This window comes from Oncorhynchus kisutch, linkage group LG5 (assembly GCF_002021735.2).
Source record: "Oncorhynchus kisutch isolate 150728-3 linkage group LG5, Okis_V2, whole genome shotgun sequence".
NCBI lineage: Eukaryota > Metazoa > Chordata > Actinopteri > Salmoniformes > Salmonidae > Oncorhynchus > Oncorhynchus kisutch.
Window position 1 is genome coordinate 65,208,112 of NC_034178.2, and position 21,917 is coordinate 65,230,028.

General features: G+C 45.6%; 1 protein-coding gene across 3 annotated transcripts in view; it reads left to right on the forward strand.

Moving 5' to 3' along the window:
• LOC109891420 (protein CBFA2T2) overlaps positions 1 to 21,917 on the forward strand; it is an 85,707-nt gene that overhangs the window by 51,324 nt on the left and 12,466 nt on the right. For all 3 annotated transcript variants that reach the window (XR_004210108.1, XM_031825677.1, XM_031825678.1), the window contains exons 2-6: positions 6,411 to 6,590; positions 7,232 to 7,473; positions 9,710 to 9,799; positions 17,713 to 17,909; positions 18,475 to 18,728. Coding sequence is in view for 2 of the 3 variants with exons in the window: in XM_031825677.1 (XP_031681537.1) it covers positions 6,411 to 6,590; positions 7,232 to 7,473; positions 9,710 to 9,799; positions 17,713 to 17,909; positions 18,475 to 18,728 (963 nt within the window). In the remaining variant the exon portion in view is untranslated. The remainder of the gene's footprint in view (positions 1 to 6,410; positions 6,591 to 7,231; positions 7,474 to 9,709; positions 9,800 to 17,712; positions 17,910 to 18,474; positions 18,729 to 21,917) is intronic.

The window sequence follows — 21,917 nt, forward strand, 5'->3', positions numbered from 1 at the left end:
CAGGTGACAGACTGACAGTAGTAGTGGTCTCAGGTGACAGACTGACAGTAGTAGTGGTCTCAGGTGACAGGCTGACGGTAGTAGTGGTCTCAGGTGACAGACTGACAGTAGTAGTGGTCTCAGGTGACAGACTGACAGTAGTAGTGGTCTCAGGTGACAGACTGACAGTAGTAGTGGTCTCAGGTGACAGACTGACAGTGGTAGTGGTCTCAGGTGACAGACTGACAGTGGTAGTGGTCTCAGGTGACAGACTGACAGTGGTAGGGGTCTCAGGTGACAGACTGACAGTGGTAGTGGTCTCAGGTGACAGACTGACAGTGGTAGTGGTCTCAGGTGACAGGCTGACGGTAGTAGTGGTCTCAGGTGACAGACTGACAGTGGTAGTGGTCTCAGGTGACAGGCTGACAGTAGTAGTGGTCTCAGGTGACAGACTGACAGTGGTAGTGGTCTCAGGTGACAGACTGACAGTAGCAGTGGTCTCAGGTGACAGACTGACAGTAGTAGTGGTCTCAGGTGACAGGCTGACAGTAGTAGTGGTCTCAGGTGACAGACTGACAGTGGTAGTGGTCTCAGGTGACAGACTGACAGTAGCAGTGGTCTCAGGTGACAGACTGACAGTGGTAGTGGTCTCAGGTGACAGGCTGACAGTAGTAGTGGTCTCAGGTGACAGACTGACAGTGGTAGTGGTCTCAGGTGACAGACTGACAGTGGTAGGGGTCTCAGGTGACAGACTGACAGTAGTAGTGGTCTCCGGTGACAGACTGACAGTGGTAGTGGTCTCAGGTGACAGGCTGACGGTAGTAGTGGTCTCAGGTGACAGACTGACAGTGATAGTGGTCTCAGGTGACAGACTGACAGTGGTAGGGGTCTCAGGTGACAGACTGACAGTAGTAGTGGTCTCCGGTGACAGACTGACAGTGGTAGTGGTCTCAGGTGACAGGCTGACGGTAGTAGTGGTCTCAGGTGACAGACTGACAGTGGTAGTGGTCTCAGGTGACAGACTGACAGTAGTAGTGGTCTCAGGTGACAGACTGACAGTAGTAGTGGTCTCAGGTGACAGACTGACAGTAGTAGTGGTCTCAGGTGACAGGCTGACGGTAGTAGTGGTCTCAGGTGACAGACTGACAGTAGTAGTGGTCTCAGGTGACAGACTGACGGTAGTAGTGGTCTCAGGTGACAGACTGACAGTAGTAGTGGTCTCAGGTGACAGACTGACAGTGGTAGTGGTCTCAGGTGACAGACTGACAGTGGTAGTGGTCTCAGGTGACAGACTGACAGTGGTAGGGGTCTCAGGTGACAGACTGACAGTAGTAGTGGTCTCAGGTGACAGACTGACAGTGGTAGTGGTCTCAGGTGACAGACTGACAGTAGCAGTGGTCTCAGGTAAGTTACAGCCTTATTCTAAAATTGATTACATTGTTTTTTTCCCTCGTCAATATACACACAATACCCAATAATGACAAATCAAAAACAGGTTTTTATACATCTTTGCTAATTTATAAAAAATTAAAAACTGAAATATCACATTTACTTAAGTATTCAGACCCTTTACTCAGTACTTTGTTGGTTAAGGGCTTGTATTCGGCGCATGTGACTAATAAGATTTGATTTGAAGCTATACGTCCCATGGATCGTGTTATTGAGACGTGTGGAGCTATACGTCCCATGGATCATGTTATTGAGACGTGTGGAGCTATACATCCCGTGGATCGTGTTATTGAGACTTGTGGAGCTATACGTCCCATGGATCGTGTTATTGAGACGTGTGGAGCTATACATCCCATGGATCGTGTTATTGAGACGTGTGGAGCTATACATCCCATGGATCGTGTTATTGAGACGTGTGGAGCTATACGTCCCGTGGATCGTGTTATTGAGACGTGTGAAGCTATATGTCCCATGGATCGTGTTATTGAGACGTGTGGAGCTATACGTCCCATGGATCGTGTTATTGAGACGTGTGGAGCTATATGTCCCATGGATCGTGTTATTGAGACGTGTGGAGCATTGGAACCAGTGTGTGTGCTCCAGGCTGCTCTCTGTCAAGTGCTGGCACGGTGTGTGTGTGTATGGGTGTGTGTGCGTGCTTGTGTGTTCCCGTCACTGTGCCATGTGCGTGTGTGCGAGACAGAAGCCCAAATTGCTGTGTATAGCCTTTCTTCCTGCCCCTCCTGCTCTCCTGAACAGGTGAAGTGATAGAAGGCAGACCATGGGGTGCGGAGAGAGAGAGAGAGATGGAGAGAAGGAGAGAGGGGAGGACAAGAATAGGGTGAGAAATGAAGGGAGGGTAGAGTCAAAGCGGGGCTCAGATGCAAGGGCAGAGCGAGCGGTCAAATGGCACGGTGCATCGCTGTAATCCAGAGAGTTCAGGTGAACCCTCACTGTTGTGTGGGAATGTGTGTGTGTGCACATGCTTGTCTGTTGGCTTTATTAATTCAAGTTGGTAAGTTTACATACACTTAGGTTGTAAACTCATTTTTCAATCACTCCACAAATTTCTTGTTAACAAACTATAGTTCTGGCAAGTCGGTTAGGACATCTACTTTGTACATGACACCAGTCATTTTTCAAACAATTGTTTACAAACAGATTATTTAACTTATAATTCACTGTATCACAATTCCAGTGGGTCAGAAGTGTACATACACTAAGTTGACTGTGCCTTTAAACAGCTTGGAAAATTCCTGAAAATTATGTCATGGCTTTAGAAGCTTCTGATAGGCTAATTGACATCATTTGAGTCAATCGGAGGTGTACCTGTGGATGTATTTCAAGGCCTACCTTCAATCTCAGTGCCTCTTTGCTTGACATCATAGAAAATCAAAAGAAATCAGCCAGCAGTTTCCAAATGCCTGAGATGAATGTACTTTGGTGCGAAAAGTGCAAATCAATCCCAGAACAACAACAAAGGACCTTGTGGAGATTCTGGAGGAAACAGGTACAAACGTATCTATATCCACAGTAAATCAAGTCCTATATCGACATAACCTGAAAGGCCACTCAGCAAGGAAGAAGGCACTGTTCCAAAACTGCCATAAAAAAGCCAGACTCAAATATCGTACTTTTTGGAGAAATGTCCTCTGGTCTGATGAAACAAAAATAGAACTGTTTGGCCATAAAGGCCGTCGTCATGTTTCTAGGAAAAAGTGGGAGGCTTGGAACCCGAAGAACTCCATCCCAACCCGTGAAGCACGGGGGTGGCAGCATCATGTTGTGGGGGTGCTTGCTGCAAGTGGGACTGTTGCACTTCACAAAATAGATGGCATCATGAGGGAGGAAAACAAAGTCAAGGTATTGGAGTGGGCATCATAAAGCCCTGACCTCAATCCTATAGAAAATGTGTAGGCAGAACTGAAAAAGCATGTGTGAGCAAGGAGGCCTACAAGCCTGACTCCAGCTCTGTCATTCTTCAAATAAAGTGGTGATCCTAACTGACCTAAAACAGGGAATTTTTACTAGGATTAAATGTCAGGAACTGTGAATAACTGGATTTCAAATGTATTTGCCTAAGGTATATGTAAACTTCCCACTTCAACTGTACATGTACTCGAGTATTACACTGTATAAAAAACATCCACAAATCTAGTTGTTTCAATTCATTATTATTAAGCAGGGGTACAACTTTCACTGGGTTCATGTCCCTCCCACATTCTGAAATTCCATTTTTGTCCCCCCCCCCGGTTTTATCATTGGAATGTGATACAAAGCGAGGCAACGGCGTGCTTTAGGATCATGCGGTCAAAAAATATCTATCTATCTATGTCGTCGTCCCCCCACTTCTAAAACCAAAGTTGCGCCCCTGTTAATTAAGTATCTGGTTCCACAGCCTTTTTACCTGAACTAAACATTTTTAGTTGGTCCAGTCAATTTAAAATGTGTTTACTCAACTTGTCTCATATGTTCATTTGAATATAAATTATAATTTGGGCATCTTATTTAAAAATGGGTGTGCGACTGGTTACAAACACAGGGCTTTTAACTTACATATTTGACCCATGTTGACATGCATTCAACATGTCCTCACCTGGGATTTGAACACACAACCTGTTTTTTCATGGCTACCCCGATCTTCCTGCTACGCAACCATGTCTGTGTCAAAAAGCTGATTCGATTTTCTTATTTAAGCCATTTAGGTTTTTCTGTTTACTGTTGTTGTCTTGATGTTGGTATGGCATATTTTTACGACTTAATCACTATGATAAATCAAATATTTTTTCTTGAGTGTAATTTTAACAGAGCTAAGATTTACTTTGGAGTGCAAAGTGAACCAAGAGTTTGTGAGTTCAAATCCCAGATGAGGACATGTTGATTATTAATTACTGTATAAATGAACATGCACAATGTAATTATGTTTGTCAAATATGTAAGTTGAAAACATTGTCTGTTAAAAGCACTGTGTGTGTAACTAGTTCCACAGCCTTTTTTAGGTAACATGCCCACATTTCTAGTTGAATGAAAATATGAGACAATTAGAGCAAACACATATTTTTAAGTTGACAGAATTATTGTTGGAGCTAAGTTTAGCCCAACTAAAAGTATTAAGTTCAAATACCACTTTTCCCAAAAAAGTTGAGTAAACTAAAAAATCAAAAATCAAATAATACCTAATAATATTTAGCTGAAACAACTCATATGTTTTCGGTGTAAGCAAGCATATACCTTTGTTGCTTTTCCTTTTTCTAAAGGGGTATGTCTACGAACCACCAAGTCATGAGGCATATTGGTTATTTCAACATGCCAAATAACTCTGTCATCGGGAGCCCCTCCTTTGGAGTCCATCCATCAAGTCCACAGTGGAACCACATCCTGCAGTGGCCTGTTTTTTGATTTCCTAGTTTTTACCTTAATTGTTTATCATCACATGCTGGCATATTAAATGCCATATCGCTCTCCATCAAATTCTCAAACACGCTTAAAAATCACTGAAGTACTGGCTGTTGCATTCATATGTTTGTGTATGAAGGCAGATGCTCAGTTCATGACATCAAAAGAGCATAATAGTCTGTCTCTAAAGAAAAACCCTAAAACCAAGGAACCTCTCACCCAACCTTTTACCCTTTAAAACTGATTGTCTGTTAATCATCTGTCTAAAAGCAGTTGGAAGCATCTGATCCACTCCAAATAGAGACCAGACCCAGTCTTCATGGGGATCGGACGAACACAGATGCCCTCTGATCTAAAGATTATTACCATCTCTCTCTCCCTCACTCTCCCTCTCTCCCCCATCCCCTGATTTGGTGGTCCCATTCATTTCATTCATTGGCCGTGGCATATTGAGAAGTATGCGTTTAACATTCAAAAGCTTTTGCGATCTTGTTAGTAAAGCGTGAAATAGCTCCCGCCCTCTTTTCCTTCTTTCTTCGGCCCTGGCCCCACTGGCTCAATGAAGGGCCATTCTTCTCCACAAACACAATGGCTTTTCTTCATTAGCACTTCTGCCATGGATCTCAATGGAAGGGTTGAGCATGTCAAGGCAAGGCTAGACCCCAAGACATCTGGTTGCTCTACCAGGGGCAGAAGGAGGGTGGAGGAAGGGGAGGTTCTGCTGTTGTTTTCTTCCATGAAAAAGCTGGGGACATTGATAATATTGAGTCTGGAAATGTTCAGTCACTCATCTTAACACTCACACAGAGTGGACAAAACATTAAGAATACCTTCTCTTTCCATAACACAGACTGATCAGGTGAATCCAGGTGAAAGCTATGATTCCTTGTTGATGTCACCTGTTAAATCCGCTTTAGTCAGCATAGATGAAAGGGAGGAGACAGGTTAAAGAAGGATTTTTAGGCCTTGAGAGTGAGACAGTTGAGACATGGATTTTGTATGTGCCATTCAGAGGGTGGGCCATATATCCCTGTGGAACGCTTTAGATACCTTGTAGATTCCATGCCCCGACAAACTGAGGCTGTTCTGAGGGCAAACGGGTGTACACCTTTCTAATATTGAGTTGCACCCCACCCTTTCGCCCTCAGAAAAGCCTGAATTCGTCAGGTGTGGATGCAGGGATACTGTGAAAGTGTCCCACAGGGATACTGGTCCATGTTGGATACTGGTCCAACGCTTCCCACAGTTGTGTCAAGTTGGCACACACACACACATTGATGCGGAGGATAGTGTGTGTTTATGTGGGTTTGTAATTTGAGTGGCTGATGATGGAAACCAGACTGCAAACCTACTTCTACACATTAGTGTGTGTGTGTACATACGTGCAGCTGTTTGAACACCTTGACCACAAAACATCTCTGTCATGCACCTATTGACTCTGTCCCTCCTCTCTCTCTCTCTCTCTCTCTCTCTCTCTCCCTTCCTCTTCTCTCTCGCTCTCTCTTCCTCCCCTATCTCTCCATCCCTACTCTCTCCCTCCCTTCTTTCTCCCTCCCCTCCCTCCCTCCCTCTCTCCCCCTCCTCAGACAGTGGTGAGAAGAAGACCCCTGCCATGCCCGGCTCTCCTGTGGATGTCAAGACTCATTCCAGACCAGTCCCCAGACCAGTCCCCAGACCAGTCCCCAGCAGCAGCAGCGCCACCATGCCGCCCCTGCCCTCCGTGAACCCCAGCGGACCCCGGCCAGCCTCCTTCTCCTCCACCACTCGTGAGTACCACAGATATTAGCACTCTTACCATAGAAATAGAATGACTGGAGCAGTCATCCCCATTCAAGTCAATGAGGCCCTGGTGGGTGGACCGGCAACCAGGAAGTACAGCAGGAAATGTACCCATAAACCTGGAAGTAATGAAGAAAGTACAGGATTCAATTTGTGCTTTATTGACAGTCAATTTAAGGGACGTTAAGACTCTTACCACCACTAGCTCCCCATAGAGGAGCGTCCTGGGTCTGCAGCCTCGTAATATCCATTATCTATAGATGAATTAGGGCAGTGTGGTAAACGATTTTGGAGTATTCTGATATATCTGAAAGGCTTCCTTTTTTGTCTGCTTTACTTTATGGCCATATAATAATAACATGTATTTATAAAGCCCCCTTTGTTGTCACAAAGGCCTGTACTGTAACCCGGCCTAGATCAGATAGGTGTAAATAAGGATTCCATATGAAAGACCTGGTGATTCGATAATGAATGTGATATGTATTGTCCCTCTGTAGCATTTGCATCAGCCCATCCAGTCGAAGTACTACCTCCCATGTTGGACCACATTTGATCAACTTTTTTGAACTCCTACGCCGACCTCTCATTTGCTCCTCTCCCTCCCCATCCCGCCTCTTCCCTCACCCAGTGACCAATGGAATCCACCACTCCCCGCCCACCCTAAATGCTGTGCCCTCGCCGCCCCAGCGCTACAGCAATGGGCCTAGCTCCTCATCTTCCTCCTCGCTGGCCAATCAGCAGCTCCCGGCCACATGCGGCGCCCGACAGCTCAGCAAGCTCAAACGTTTCCTGACGACGCTGCAGCAGTTCGGCAACGACATCTCGCCCGAGATCGGAGAGAGTGTCCGCAACCTGGTGCTGGCCCTCGTGGTGAGTGGGTGATAAAACATTTTAGGAATGATGGAGAAATAGATGGATGGAAACTCCCATAAAACATTGTCACTTATTCTGTATTGATATGTCAACATAGTTGCATTTGATTTGAGATGTGTTTCGATGATTGAAATTAGATGAACTGAATTGAATGGAGTCAAATCAAATTTAAGTGATATATGTAGAATGAAATATTTGAACATATAAATATGTTACTTTCAATACCAGTACAAATATCTGCCCAAAATAGAAAAGACAAGTATGTGTTATTTATGTTGGGCTGGATTTTATTTCGTCAGATGTTTTCATTCAATGGAACATGGCCGTATATTCAGTATATGTGGCCCAAATGGACACACTGTTTTGGTTTTGACAGGCCCCATCTGCAACATATTGAGTCCTGTGCTGCACATTATACCTACAGTGGGGAGAACAAGTATTTGATACACTGCCGATTTTGCAGGTTTTCCTACTTACAAAGCATGTAGAGGTCTGTCATTTTTATCATAGGTACACTTCAACTGTGAGAGACGGAATCTAAAACAAAAATCCAGAAAATCACATTGTATGATTTTTATGTAATTAATTTGCATTTTATTGCATGACATAAGTATTTGATACATCAGAAAAGCAGAACTTAATATTTGGTACAGAAACCTTTGTTTGCAATTACAGAGATCATATGTTTCCTGTAGTTCTTGACCAGGTTTGCACACACTGCAGCAGGGATTTTGACCCTCTTCTCCATACAGACCTTCTCCAGATCATTCAGGTTTCGGGGCTGTCGCTGGGCAATACGGACTTTCAGCTCCCTCCAAAGATTTTCTATTGGGTTCAGGTCTGGAGACTGGCTAGGCAACTCCAGGACCTTGAGATGCTTCTCACGGAGCCACTCCTTAGTTGCCCTGGCTGTGTGTTTCGGGTCGTTGTCATGCTGGAAGACCCAGCCACGAACCATCTTCAATGCTCTTACTGAGGGAAGGAGGTTGTTGGCCAAGATCTCGCGATACATGGCCCCATCCATCCTCCCCTCAATACGGTACAGTTGTCCTGTCCCCTTTGCAGAAAAGCATCCCCAAATAATGATGTTTCCACCTCCATGCTTCACGGTTGGGATGGTATTCTTGGGGTTGTACTCATCCTTCTTCTTCCTCCAAACACGGCGAGTGGAGTTTAGACCAAAAAGCTCTATTTTTGTCTCATCAGACCACATGACCTTCTCCCATTCCTCCTCTGGATCATCCAGATGGTCATTGGCAAACTTCAGACCGGTCTGGACATGCGCTGAGCAGGGGGACCTTGCGTGCGCTGCAGGATTTTAATCCATGACTGTGGTCCCAGCTCTCTTCAGGTCATTGACCAGGTCCTGCCGTGTAGTTCTGGGCTGATCCCTCACCTTCCTCATGATCATTGATGCCCCACGAGGTGAGATCTTGCATGGAGCCCCAGACCGAGGGTGATTGACCGGCATCTTGAACTTCTTCCATTTTCGAATAATTGCGCCAACAGTTGTTACCTTCTCACCAAGCTGCTTGCCTATTGTCCTGTAGCCCATCCCAGCCTTGTGCAGGTCTACAATTTTATCACTGATGTCCTTACACAGCTCTCTGGTCTTGGCCATTGTGGAGAGGTTGGAGTCTGTTTGATTGAGTGTGTGGACAGGTGTATTTTATACAGGTAACGAGTTCAAACAGGTGCAGTTAATACAGGTATTAAGTGGAGAACAGGAGGGATTCTTAAAGAAAAACTAACAGGTCTGTGAGAGCCGGAATTCTTACTGGTTGGTAGGTGATCAAATACTTATGTCATGCAAAAAAATGCAAATTAATTACTTAAAAATCATCAAATGTGATTGTATACCTATGATAAAAATTATAGACCTTTACATGCTTTGTAAGTAGGAAAACCTGCAAAATCGGCAGTGTATCAAGTACTTGTTCTCCCCACTGTACATATAATCTGTTGCACATCATTCATCCATGAACAAGTTGATCAGCAGTTGAAAGGGAAACTGACTTTTGGTGCCATATAGTTATTTCTCTGGTCACTCAAAGGGATTCAAGTCTATCCTCATGTCTGAGAGAATCTATTTGGACTGATCTACAAATGGACTCAGTGTGGCAGCTGCAATGTAGTTGATCTGGAACACGCACAATGTCAAGCTCAGTGATGGAGACAAATAAACTGAACCTTGAGAGGTGAATTGTGATTGGCTGATCTCTATGTGTCCCAGAATTCAACAGTCACCATCGAGGAGTTCCACTCAAGGCTCCAGGAGGCCACCAACTTTCCCCTGAGGCCCTTCGTCATTCCCTTCCTCAAGGTAACACCTACCTCCTCTCTTTCTCTCTGTTTCCCATCTCTCTATTTCTCTGTTACTCTCTGTTATTTCCACTCTTTATTTCACATCTCTCTTTTCTCTCCCTCTCTCTTTTTATCCCTCTCTCTCTTTCCTTTCCTCTCTCTCTCTCTCTCACACTCTTTCTCCCTCTTATATCTCTCTCACTCTCTTTCTCCGATTTTCTCTCTCTCTCTTTCTCCCCTCTTCTCTCACTCTTTCTGTCTCACTCTCTCTCCCTTCTCTCTCTCTCACACACTCTTTCCCACCTCTCTCTCTCTCTCTCTCTCTCCCCCCCTCTATCTTTCCTTCTCCCTGTGCTGTGAATATTCATAACTGAATCCAGGCCTGTGCTGCTACAGTGTTCCTCTTTGTCCTCCTCACAAGGCCTTTGATGTTTCGGAGGAGGTTTACAATGACTCAAGGACTGCGTATAATTAGTCATGAAATCAGGAGTGGGAAAAACCAGATGTTTGTATTGAAGGTAAAAGCTAGAGTTCATCCCAAATGGCACCCTATTCCCTATAGAGTACACTATTTTTGACCGGGCCTCTATGGGAAGAAGTGCACTATATAGAGGATAGGGTGTTATTTGGGACAGATTCTTTTCATGAAGCGTAAGAGGAGCTTCTGGCACAGAGGATTATAATTACAATTCTCTCAGAAATCTTTGGACGTCATTGTCTAGTATTTAATAAACCAATAATAACGCAAATATGCAAACAAATCATGAGAAACTGCAAGTAGATGGTAGCATAATTAGAATGGGCAAAAAAATATTATAATCGCATTGAATATTTAACAGCCAGACGTTTGTCATACAAAAAGGAAATTGGAATCGGAGATTTAATTTATTGCCTTTCAGTCGTTCCCAATGTAACAATGCAGTTGTATGCGTTGACTTAACGAGCGACAGGGGTTGTTTTATTGGGCTTTTGAGTAACTTTGCAACATGGGGGCCTGAAATAGTAGTATTTTTAAGAGCTACCCTCATGAGACCTGAGCATAAATCTTCCAACCAGTCACATTTCTCGCTGTTATTGCTAGATTTTTCAGCTGGTGAAAATCTGCTCTTTTTCCACGGGTTACCTCATTTTTCCCGAAACCACAACTGTCTGAAAACATATCAGAGATGAATTTTCATAATTTACGATGCCCCTCAACTTCTCCTCCTCTCTCTCTCTCTCTCCATCCGTAGCACCATTGTGGCAGAGAGAGAGAGCTCGGAAGTGTGAAACATGACTATAAACCATTCTCTTCTTTTATGGGGCTCTGTGTCGCATTAAATGAAGGCAGTCATTCAGGTTTGCCCGGCTTCGCCAATCTCACGTCCGTCCAGCAGAAAAAGAGACCGGCGCTTAACTGACAGACAACATATGTGTCGAGAGGCCCTAGGTAGGGGTCGAGAGGCCCTAGGTAGGGGTCGGTAGGGGTCGAGAGGCCCTAGGTAGGGGTCGAGAGGCCCTAGGTAGGGGACGAGAGGCCCTAGGTAGGGGTCGAGAGGCCCTAGCTAGGGGTCGAGAGGGTCGAGAGGCCCTAGGTAGGGGTCGAGAGGCCCTAGGTAGGGGTTGAGAGGCGGGTAAAGAAGGGGATAAAGAGAGGGGGCAAGGGTCTTAAGTGGAGAAGGGGGGAATGAGGAAGTGCATGTAATTATAAGCACACTTGGGCCTGTTGTTCATTAAGGATGGAAAGAGAAAGGGAGGGGGATTCCTTTACTTCATTCTGCCTCTGCTCATCACTTTTTCACTATTTCGCTTGTCCCTCTCTCTCTCTACCTCCTACCAGGGTGCCAGCATTCTGATAGTGGCATGTGATGCTTGTCTTCCTCCTGTCTCTCTCTCTCTCTACTACACACAGACACACACAGGTCAATTTGCATAATTTTGTAGAATTAAATTGCTGCGTGTGTACAGTATATTTATGTATCTTATTTATCACACATGGAAAATCTGTCAGACAGCGGAAGAGCTGCTGCGGCAGCATCTTGTGCTGCTTTCAAGACAACTGGGAACATTGAAAAATACGAGGTCAAATCATGACATCAGTGACCTTCAGGTTGGAATGTCGGAGCTCTAGAAAGAGGCCAGAGTTCCTGAGTTGGAATTACGAGTTGGATGACCGTTCAAAACTATTGTTCCCAGTCTGAGTTCGTTTTTATCCCAGTTTCCAGTTGTCTTGAACGCACTAAGGTCGGAGATTTCCAAGTTCCCAGTTGTTTGAACGCGGCATCAAACAGCAACATTTTGATAACATATCATGAATTTTTGAAACCTGAATGTTTTAATACATATTATGAGGCATGTCTTACCTTGCTTCAAAGTAGTCTATTAGATTTCCTATCTTTCTACATCTCTAATGGATATTTTCATCTCTGTCACATGAAACCGCTCGCATGTGCAGTGCCTGTTTAACAATGGTGTTTTCCAACTATTTGCATTATGGAACAAACATTTGCGCGTAGCCTACTGCCGTGTGCACATTGCTGCACTTATAATGTGAAGAAAAAATAGTTGATCAACATTTTAAGCTAAACGTTCTGATCTGTTGCATCAGACTCATTGCTTTTTAACATTTGCTTCATGCAGCCTAGGCCTACTGGTTGTATGAATTTGGGATCTATCGTCCCACAACTGTCCCGGAGTCTGTTTGAAATAGGTTATTTCTTTCTCCACAAGCTGACCAATAAAATAGATAGCCTAAACTTTTCTACTATAGTAGATTGACATAGGCTAGTGATTTTGCTGTTCGTTACTCGTCTTGTTGGATGACGAAAAGTAAATGTGGACAGTCAAAAGTCCGGCGCCACATTTTCCTAAAGTAAACCCTGATCTGAAGTGAGGTTTGGGGGTTGGGGGTCGGGGTCGGGGTTTGCGGTTGTGGTTTGGGGTGGTTGTCCGTCTCTACATAGTGATGAGTGATGGACTGTGTGTTTGGGTGTTTCAGTGATTTAGTGAAAGCAACAGAAACAGTCAGGGGGCAGAAACAGTCAGGGGGCTGAAACAGTCAGGGGGCTGAAACAGTCAGGGGGCTGAAACAGTCAGGGGGCAGAAACAGTCAGGGGGCAGAAACAGTCAGGGGGCAGAAACAGTCAGGGGGCTGAAACAGTCAGGGGGATGAAACAGTCAGGGTGCAGAAACAGTCAGGGTACAGAAACAGTCAGGGTGCAGAAACAGTCAGGGGGCTGAAACAGTCAGGGGGCAGAAACAGTCAGGGGGCAGAAACAGTCAGGGTGCAGAAACAGTCAGGGGGCTGAAACAGTCAGGGGGCTGAAACAGTCAGGGTGCTGAAACAGTCAGGGTGCAGAAACAGTCAGGGTGCAGAAACAGTCAGGGTGCAGAAACAGTCAGGGTGCAGAAACAGTCAGAGGGCTGAAACAGTCAGGGAGCAGAAACAGTCAGGGGGCTGAAACAGTCAGGGAGCAGAAACAGTCAGGGGGCTGAAACAGTCAGGGGGCTGAAACAGTCAGGGTGCAGAAACAGTCAGGGTGCTGAAACAGTCAGGGGGCTGAAACAGTCAGGGAGCAGAAACAGTCAGGATGCAGAAACAGTTAGGGGGCTGAAACAGTCAGGGGGCTGAAACAGTCAGGGTGCAGAAACAGTCAGGGTGCTGAAACAGTCAGGGGGCTGAAACAGTCAGGGAGCAGAAACAGTCAGGATGCAGAAACAGTTAGGGGCTAACGCTTATCAGGCGAGGGAGAGAGGGTATGTGAGTGTGTGTGCCAGTGTGTGTGCGAATGTGTGGGCACGTGTTTGTGCATGTGTGAGAGAGAGTGTGTCTGTTCTCCAGGCGTCTCTCTCAAGGAGAGATCTGTTGTATGTCTCCTTCTGGGCTTCCTCAGTGACACATTTCTGTCTAGTGTCTCTGCCATATCGCCATGCCGTTTCCGTGACGTCCTACGATATGTAAATAAGTCGTGGGCGCGTTTCAGGATTTTCACGTGAAAACATCACTTTATGATAATTTTGTGGGCATGTCAGTTGGATTTAATAGGACCTTTACTTTGCATTTGCACAAGATCAGATCAGGGTATTGCATTTTGGTTCCTGTGGAGTGAACTTTTATTTATTTAACCTTTATTTAAGGCAAGTCAGTTAAGAACAAATTCTTATTTACAATGACGGCCTACCAAAATGCCTCATGCGGGGACGCGGGCTGGGATAAAAAATAAATTAAATAAAAATATAGGACAAAACACATCACGACAAGAGAGACAACACTACATAAAGAGAGACCTAAGAAAACAACATTGCATGGCAGCAACACATGACAACACAGCATGGTAGCAACACAACATGGCAGCAACAAATGACAACACAGCATGGTAGCAACACAACATGGCAGCAACAAATGACAACACAGCATGGTAGCAACACAACATGGCAGCAACAAATGACAACACAGCATGGTAGCAACACAACATGGCAGCAACACATGACAACACAGCATGGTAGCAACACAACATGGCAGCAACAAATGACAACACAGCATGGTAGCAACACAACATGGCAGCAACACATGACAACACAGCATGGCAGCAACACATGACAACACAGCATGGTAGCAACACAACATGGCAGCAACACATGACAACACAGCATGGTAGCAACACAACATGGCAGAAACACATGACAACACAGCATGGCAGCAACACATGACAACACAGCATGGTAGCAACACAACATGGCAGCAACACATGACAACACAGCATGGTAGCAACACAACATGGCAGCAACACATGACAACACAGCATGACAGCAACACATGACAACACAGCATGGTAGCAACACATGACAACACAGCATGGCAGCAACACAACATGGCAGCAACAAATGACAACACAGCATGGTAGCAACACAACATGGCAGCAACACATGACAACACAGCATGGCAGCAACACATGACAACACAGCATGGTAGCAACACAACATGGCAGCAACACATGACAACACAGCATGGTAGCAACACAACATGGCAGCAACACATGACAACACAGCATGGCAGCAACACATGACAACACAGCATGGTAGCAACACAACATGGCAGCAACACATGACAACACAGCATGGCAGCAACACATGACAACACAGCATGGTAGCAACACAACATGGCAGCAACACATGACAACACAGCATGGCAGCAACACATGACAACACAGCATGACAGCAACACATGACAACACAGCATGGTAGCAACACATGACAACACAGCATGGCAGCAACACATGACAACACAGCATGGCAGCAACACATGACAACACAGCATGGCAGCAACACATGACAACACAGCATGGTAGCAACACAACATGGCAGCAACACATGACAACACAGCATGGCAGCAACACATGACAACACAGCATGACAGCAACACATGACAACACAGCATGGTAGCAACACATGACAACACAGCATGGCAGCAACACATGACAACACAGCATGGCAGCAACACATGACAACACAGCATGGCAGCAACACATGACAACACAGCATGGTAGCAACACAACATGGCAGCAACACATGACAACACAGCATGGCAGCAACACATGACAACACAGCATGACAGCAACACATGACAACACAGCATGGTAGCAACACATGACAACACAGCATGGCAGCAACACATGACAACACAGCATGGCAGCAACACATGACAACACAGCATGGCAGCAACACATGACAACACAGCATGGTAGCAACACAACATGGCAGCAGCACAAAACACGGTACAAACATTATAGAGACGACAATACATCACGCAAAGCAGCCACAACTGTCAGTAAGAGTGTCCATGATTGAGTCTTTCAATGAAGAGATGGAGATAAAACTGTCCAGTTTGAGTGTTTGTTGCAGCTCGTTCCAATCGCTAGCTGCAGCGAACTGAAAAGATGAGCGACCCAGGGATGTGTGTGCTTTGGAGACCTTTAACAGAATGTGACTCTACGGAACGGATGTGTGAGTGAGGAGGATGAGAGCTGCAGTCGATATCTCAGATAGGGGGGAGTGAGGCCTAAGAGGGTTTTATAAATAAGCATCAACCAGTGGGTCTTGCGATGGGTATACAGAGATGACCAATTTACAGAGGAGTATAGAGTGCAGTGATGTGTCCTATAAAGAGCATTGGTGGCAAATCTGATGGCCGAATGGTAAAGAACATCTAGCCGCCCGAGAGCACCCTCACTTGCTGATCTATAAATCTGAATCAGGGTTAGTTTGGCAGCTGGGGTGAAAGAGGAGAGATTACGATAGAGGAAACCAAGTATAGATTTAACTTTACCGTCTAGCCATACTCCCAAGTACTTGTATGAGGTGACTACCTCAAGCTCTAAACCCTGAGAGGTAGTAATCACACCTGTGGGGAGAGGAGCATTCTTCTTATCAAACCACATGACCTTTGTTTTGGAGTTGTTCAGAACAAGGTTAAGGGCAGAGAAAGCTTGTTGGTCACTAAGAAAGCTTTGTTGTAGAGCGTTTAACACAAAATCCGGGGAGGGGCCAGCTGAGTATAAGACTGTATCATCTACATATAAATGGATGAGAGAGCTTCCTACAACCTGAGCTATATTGTTGATGTAAATTGAGAAGAGCATTGGGCCGAGTATCGAGCCTTGGGGTACTCCCTTGGTGACAGGCAGTGGCTGAGACAGCAGATGTTCTGACATTATACACTGCACTCTTTGAGAGAGGTAGTTAGCAAACCAGGCCAAAGACCCCTCAGAGACACCAATACTTCTTAGCCGGCCCACAAGAATGGAATGGTCTACCGTATCAAAAGCTTTGGGCAAGTCAATAAAAATAGCAGCAAAACATTGCTTGGAATCAAGGGCAATGGTGGCATCATTGAGGACCTTTAAGGTTGCATTGACACATTCATAACCTGAGCGGAAACCAGATTGCATTCCAGAGAGAATATTATAGACATCAAGAAAGCCAGTCAGTTGATTATTGACAAGTTTTTCCAACACCTTTGATAAACAGGGCAAGATAGAAATAGGCCTATAACAGTTAGGATCATCTTGATCTCCCCTTTAAATAAAGGACGAATTGTGGCTGCCTTCCAAGCAATGGGAACCTCCCCAGAGAGAAGAGACAGGCTTGGAGATGATGGGGGCAGCAACCTTAAAGAAGAAAGGGTGGCCCAGATGTTTTTTGGGGGACAAGTTTAAGAAGCTCATTTAGCCCCTTTGATTCAGTGACCGCCTGCAGGGAGAAACTTTGTAGCGGGGCAGGGGAAAAAGAGGGAGGAGCATCGGGGCTAGTTGCATTAGAAGGGGTGGGGGATGAGGAAATGTTGGTTAGGCAAGGCAGCATGGCTGAGTCAAATAGGAATCCTGACTTAATGAAGTGGTGATTAAAGAGCTCAGCCATGTGCTTTTTGTCAGTAACAACCACATCATCAACATTAAGGGACATGTGCTTCTTGTCAGTAACAACCACATCATCAACTTTAAGGGACATGGGCAGCTGTGAGGAGGAGGGTTTATTCTCCAGGTTTTTAACAGTTTTCCAGAACTTCTTGGGGTTAGACCCACAGAGAGAGAACTACTCCTTACAGCTGTGATAGCTGTAGTTGGATTGTGGAAGCTCTGACGAAACTGCATATGAAAACAAATGAGGAAAATACTGCTCCTAGCTTCTACCTACTAGCTTCTCTCTGTTCTTCTTTCTCCTATTCCTCTGTTTCTCTATCTGTCTGTCTCTCTGTCGGTCTTTCTCTGTCATTTTCCTCTGTTTATCTGTCTGTCTCTCTCTGCCTTTCTCTCTGCCTCACTCTCTCTCCATCTGTCTGTCTCACTCTCTCTTTTGGCTGTGTGTTAATGCAACACCATGTTTCAAAGTACACTCACCTCCGTCTCTCCTCCCCCTCTCCTCCCATCTCTCCACCACCTCTCTTCCCCTCTCCAGGCCAACCTGCCCCTGCTGCAGAGGGAGTTGCTCCACTGTGCGCGTGCGGCCAAGCAGACCCCAGCCCAGTACCTATCCCAACACGAGCACCTCCTACTCAGCACTACTCTGGCCTCGCCCCCCGACTCCTCGGAACTGCTACTGGAGCCCAGCGAGAGAGAGAGAAACCCGACAGTTAAGAGACACAGTCCTAACAGGTAGCTACGTTCAGTAGAGATACAGACAGTTAAGAGACAGTCCTAACAGGTAGCTACGTTCAGTAGAGATACAGACAGTTAAGAGACAGTCCTAACAGGTAGCTATGTTCAGTAGAGATACAGACAGTTAAGAGACACCGTCTCTTGGCGGCAGTCACCTAGACCGGTGGTTTTTGAACCTCTCCTCGGGACCCCCAGACATTTCGCAACTGACATGTACACATACACAACTGCCAAAATACGTCAATGCCCTCATCTACTCACCCCACTCTCACACCATCCCTCATGCTTTCCTCTCCTCTCTCATCCCCCACCCTATCCTCTCCTCTCTCATCCCTCACCCTGTCCTCTCCTCTCTCATCCCTCACCCTGTCCTCTCCTCTCTCATCCCTCACCCTGTCATCTCCTCTCTCATCCCTCACCCTGTTCTCTCCTCTCTCATCCCTCACCCTGTCCTCTCCTCTCTCATCCCCCACCCTGTCCTCTCCTCTCTCATCCCTCACCCTGTCCTCTCCTCTCTCATCCCTCACCCTGTCCTCTCCTCTCTCATCCCTCTCTCTTGCAGGGGAAAAGAGAACGGCTTCCACGAGCGCCCCCCCGTCCCCCTGGAGCCCCCAGCTAAGCGCATCTGCACCATCAGCCCGGCACCCCGCCATAGCCCGGCCAACCCCCTGCCCCTCAGCGCTCAGCTGCACCCCACGCCGCCCCCTCTGCAGCACTACGCCCTTGAGGACATCAGCGCCCCCCATCTGCTGCACCGGGAGAGCAGCCACCGGATACTGGAGCTCCGCGAGCTCAAGGACAGGCCTAGACTACCTGGTAAATAGTTCATACAGACACAAATACATATGGTACATCGTTTTATATTACATTTTGTTACTTACATTTTATTTTAACAGGGAAATCATATTGAGACCAAGGCCTCTTTTACAAGTGAGCCCTGCACACAATCATACAAATTCACAACATTTACAATTTCAACGCAATAAAAACATACAATATTAACAAGCAGTTAAAGTTACAGGATACTGGAGCTATGGGAGCTAGCTACCTAGTGGTATACAGGAACACATTCACACACACACACACACACACACACACACACGACACGCACACACGCACACACGCGCACGCACACACACACGCGCACGCACACACGCACGCACACACGCGCACACACACGCACACACGCACACGCGCACGCACACGCGCACACACACACACACAACACGCACACACACACACACACACACACACACACACACACACACACACACACACACACTAAATAAATGCAACCCAGATGCTTATTCAAACTCACAAGGGTTTATCCCTACATGAACAGATATAGCTGGGCTCCTTCATTCTCTGACATTCAACCCTCTGATGTTTTCCATAACACTTAACCAACCAACACTGAGGTTCCCTCATAAAACAGAACTCTCTCACCACCCAACACTGAGGTTCCCTCATAAAACAGAACTCTCTCACCAACCAACACTGAGGTTCCCTCATAAAACAGAACTCTCTCACCACCCAACACTGAGGTTCCCTCATAAAACAGAACTCTCTCACTCACACACAAACAGCCTATAGTACGGTCAATATGAACGCTGCTAATGGGTGGTCTCTGTGTGTGTGCGCGTGTGTGTGTGGACATGCACAGCTAAGTGCATAGAAGCTCTCAGAAGATCATAAATCTATGGGCCCACATGTGTTTAGACAGTGTGCCCAACTACCCAGGAAGTAGAGTACCTTTGAGTCTCTATGGAGAGAGAGGATTGTATCTAGTTCATTGTAGATCTGCGTGCCATCTGGTCCTTGTCAAGGGCCAGATGGGACGCAGATATACACACAAGGTAGACGCACACATGCACGCACATGCACACACACATAAACACAGAGGCAAACATGCATGCTCACACACACACACACACACACTATATCGATATATAAGAAAGCTCAGGAAATCTTTTCGTTTTTTTTGGATACAAAACTACCTCCATACTCCATTTGTTTGAATAGGTTACCTTCAGATGAAGGTTTAATATCTATATATATATATATATATATATATATCTCCATACTTCCATTTTGTTTGTTGGGGTTACCTTCAGATGAAGGTTTAATATATATATATATATATATATATATATTTCCATACTTCCATTTTGTTTGTTGGGGTTACCTTCAGATGAAATAAACGGGAACACCATCGTATTCACGAGAGTCTCCCCTTTCCATAGAATGGTCATAATAGTTTTTAGACCAAACCATTCGGACGCTACTAACGCTTTTGTTAAAATACCAATTTTCAGGATGTCTCATGGTCTGACATGGTCCGATGCAGAAGGGCAACAGGATGTGGTGGACGATGTGGTGGAGGATGTGGTGGAGGATGTGGTGGAGGATGTGGTGGACGATGTGGTGGACGATGTGGTGGAGGATGTGGCGGAGGATGTGGCGGACGATGTGGCGGACGATGTGGTGGAGGATGTGGTGGACGATGTGGTGGACGATGTGGTGGACGATGTGGTGGAGGATGTGGCGGAGGATGTGGTGGAGGATGTGGTGGAGGATGTGGTGGACGATGTGGTGGACGATGTGGTGGAGGATGTGGCGGAGGATGTGGTGGACGATGTGGTGGACGATGTGGCGGACGATGTGGCGGAGGATGTGGTGGAGGATGTGGTGGACGATGTGGTGGAGGATGTGGCGGAGGATGTGGCGGATTGAGACGCAGCCCATGCAATATCTCTATCTTAAATTGACAGATTTTGATGGGGATTTTTTGGTTATGTTACTTAGACTGACGCACATGTGACTCAATAGACTCTTAAGGATTAACGTAGAAGATGGGTGTTGTTTAAAGCAGAGAAGGGGTATTATTTAAAGCAGAGAAGAGGTATTGTTTAAAGCAGAGAAGGGGTGTTGTTTAAAGCAGAGAAGGGGTGTTGTTTAAAGCAGAGAAGAGGTATTGTTTAAAGCAGAGAAGGGGTGTTGTTTAAAGCAGAGAAGGGGTGTTGTTTAAAGCAGAGAAGAGGTATTGTTTAAAGCAGAGAAGGGGTGTTGTTTAAAGTAGAGAATGGGTGTTGTTTAAAGCAGAGAAGGGGTGTTGTTTAAAGCAGAGAAGAGGTATTGTTTAAAGCAGAGAAGGGGTGTTGTTTAAAGCAGAGAAGGGGTGTTGTTTAAAGCAGAGAAGGGGTGTTGTTTAAAGCAGAGAAGGGGTGTTGTTTAAAGCAGAGAAGGGGTATTATTTAAAGCAGAGAAGGGGTGTTGTTTAAAGCAGAGAAGAGGTATTGTTTAAAGCAGAGAAGGGGTGTTGTTTAAAGCAGAGAAGGGGTGTTGTTTAAAGCAGAGAAAGGGTGTTGTTTAAAGCAGAGAAGGGGTGTTGTTTAAAGCAGAGAAGGGGTATTATTTAAAGCAGAGAAGGGGTGTTGTTTAAAGCAGAGAAGGGGTGTTGTTTAAAGCAGAGAAGAGGTATTGTTTAAAGCAGAGAAGGGGTGTTGTTTAAAGCAGAGCCTGACTGATATGGGATTTTTGGATCCGATACGATTCCAATTGTAGAGTAGAAATATTAACAGATAACTGATATATCTGGCAATATTTTTATTATAGCTGGAATGAAATCCATTTTCCTGTATGGATTGGGCTTAAAACAGCCCTGCTAAAATACTCAGAAAGATGATTTCTTAAATTTGAGGAAATAACATTTTAGGAGCACCAGAAAGACAATCTGTCCTACTCTAGTGAAAGGAGGACAAACTGCTCTGATTCTAGCAAAACAATTGCCTAGGCTCTGAAGACTGAGCAACTCATGCTAGCCAGCTGGAAAACAACAATATAAGACACATTTTCAACGTATTGGTATTTAGCTATCGTTTCCTCGATTATAGGGCTGTAGCCACAGAATTCTGGTAACTGTTAGTTGTCACTTGAAAGGAAAAATATCAATAAAAAATTAACCGTTGGCACAGCGCTACCTCTCACCCCAAACATTGCCTCAGT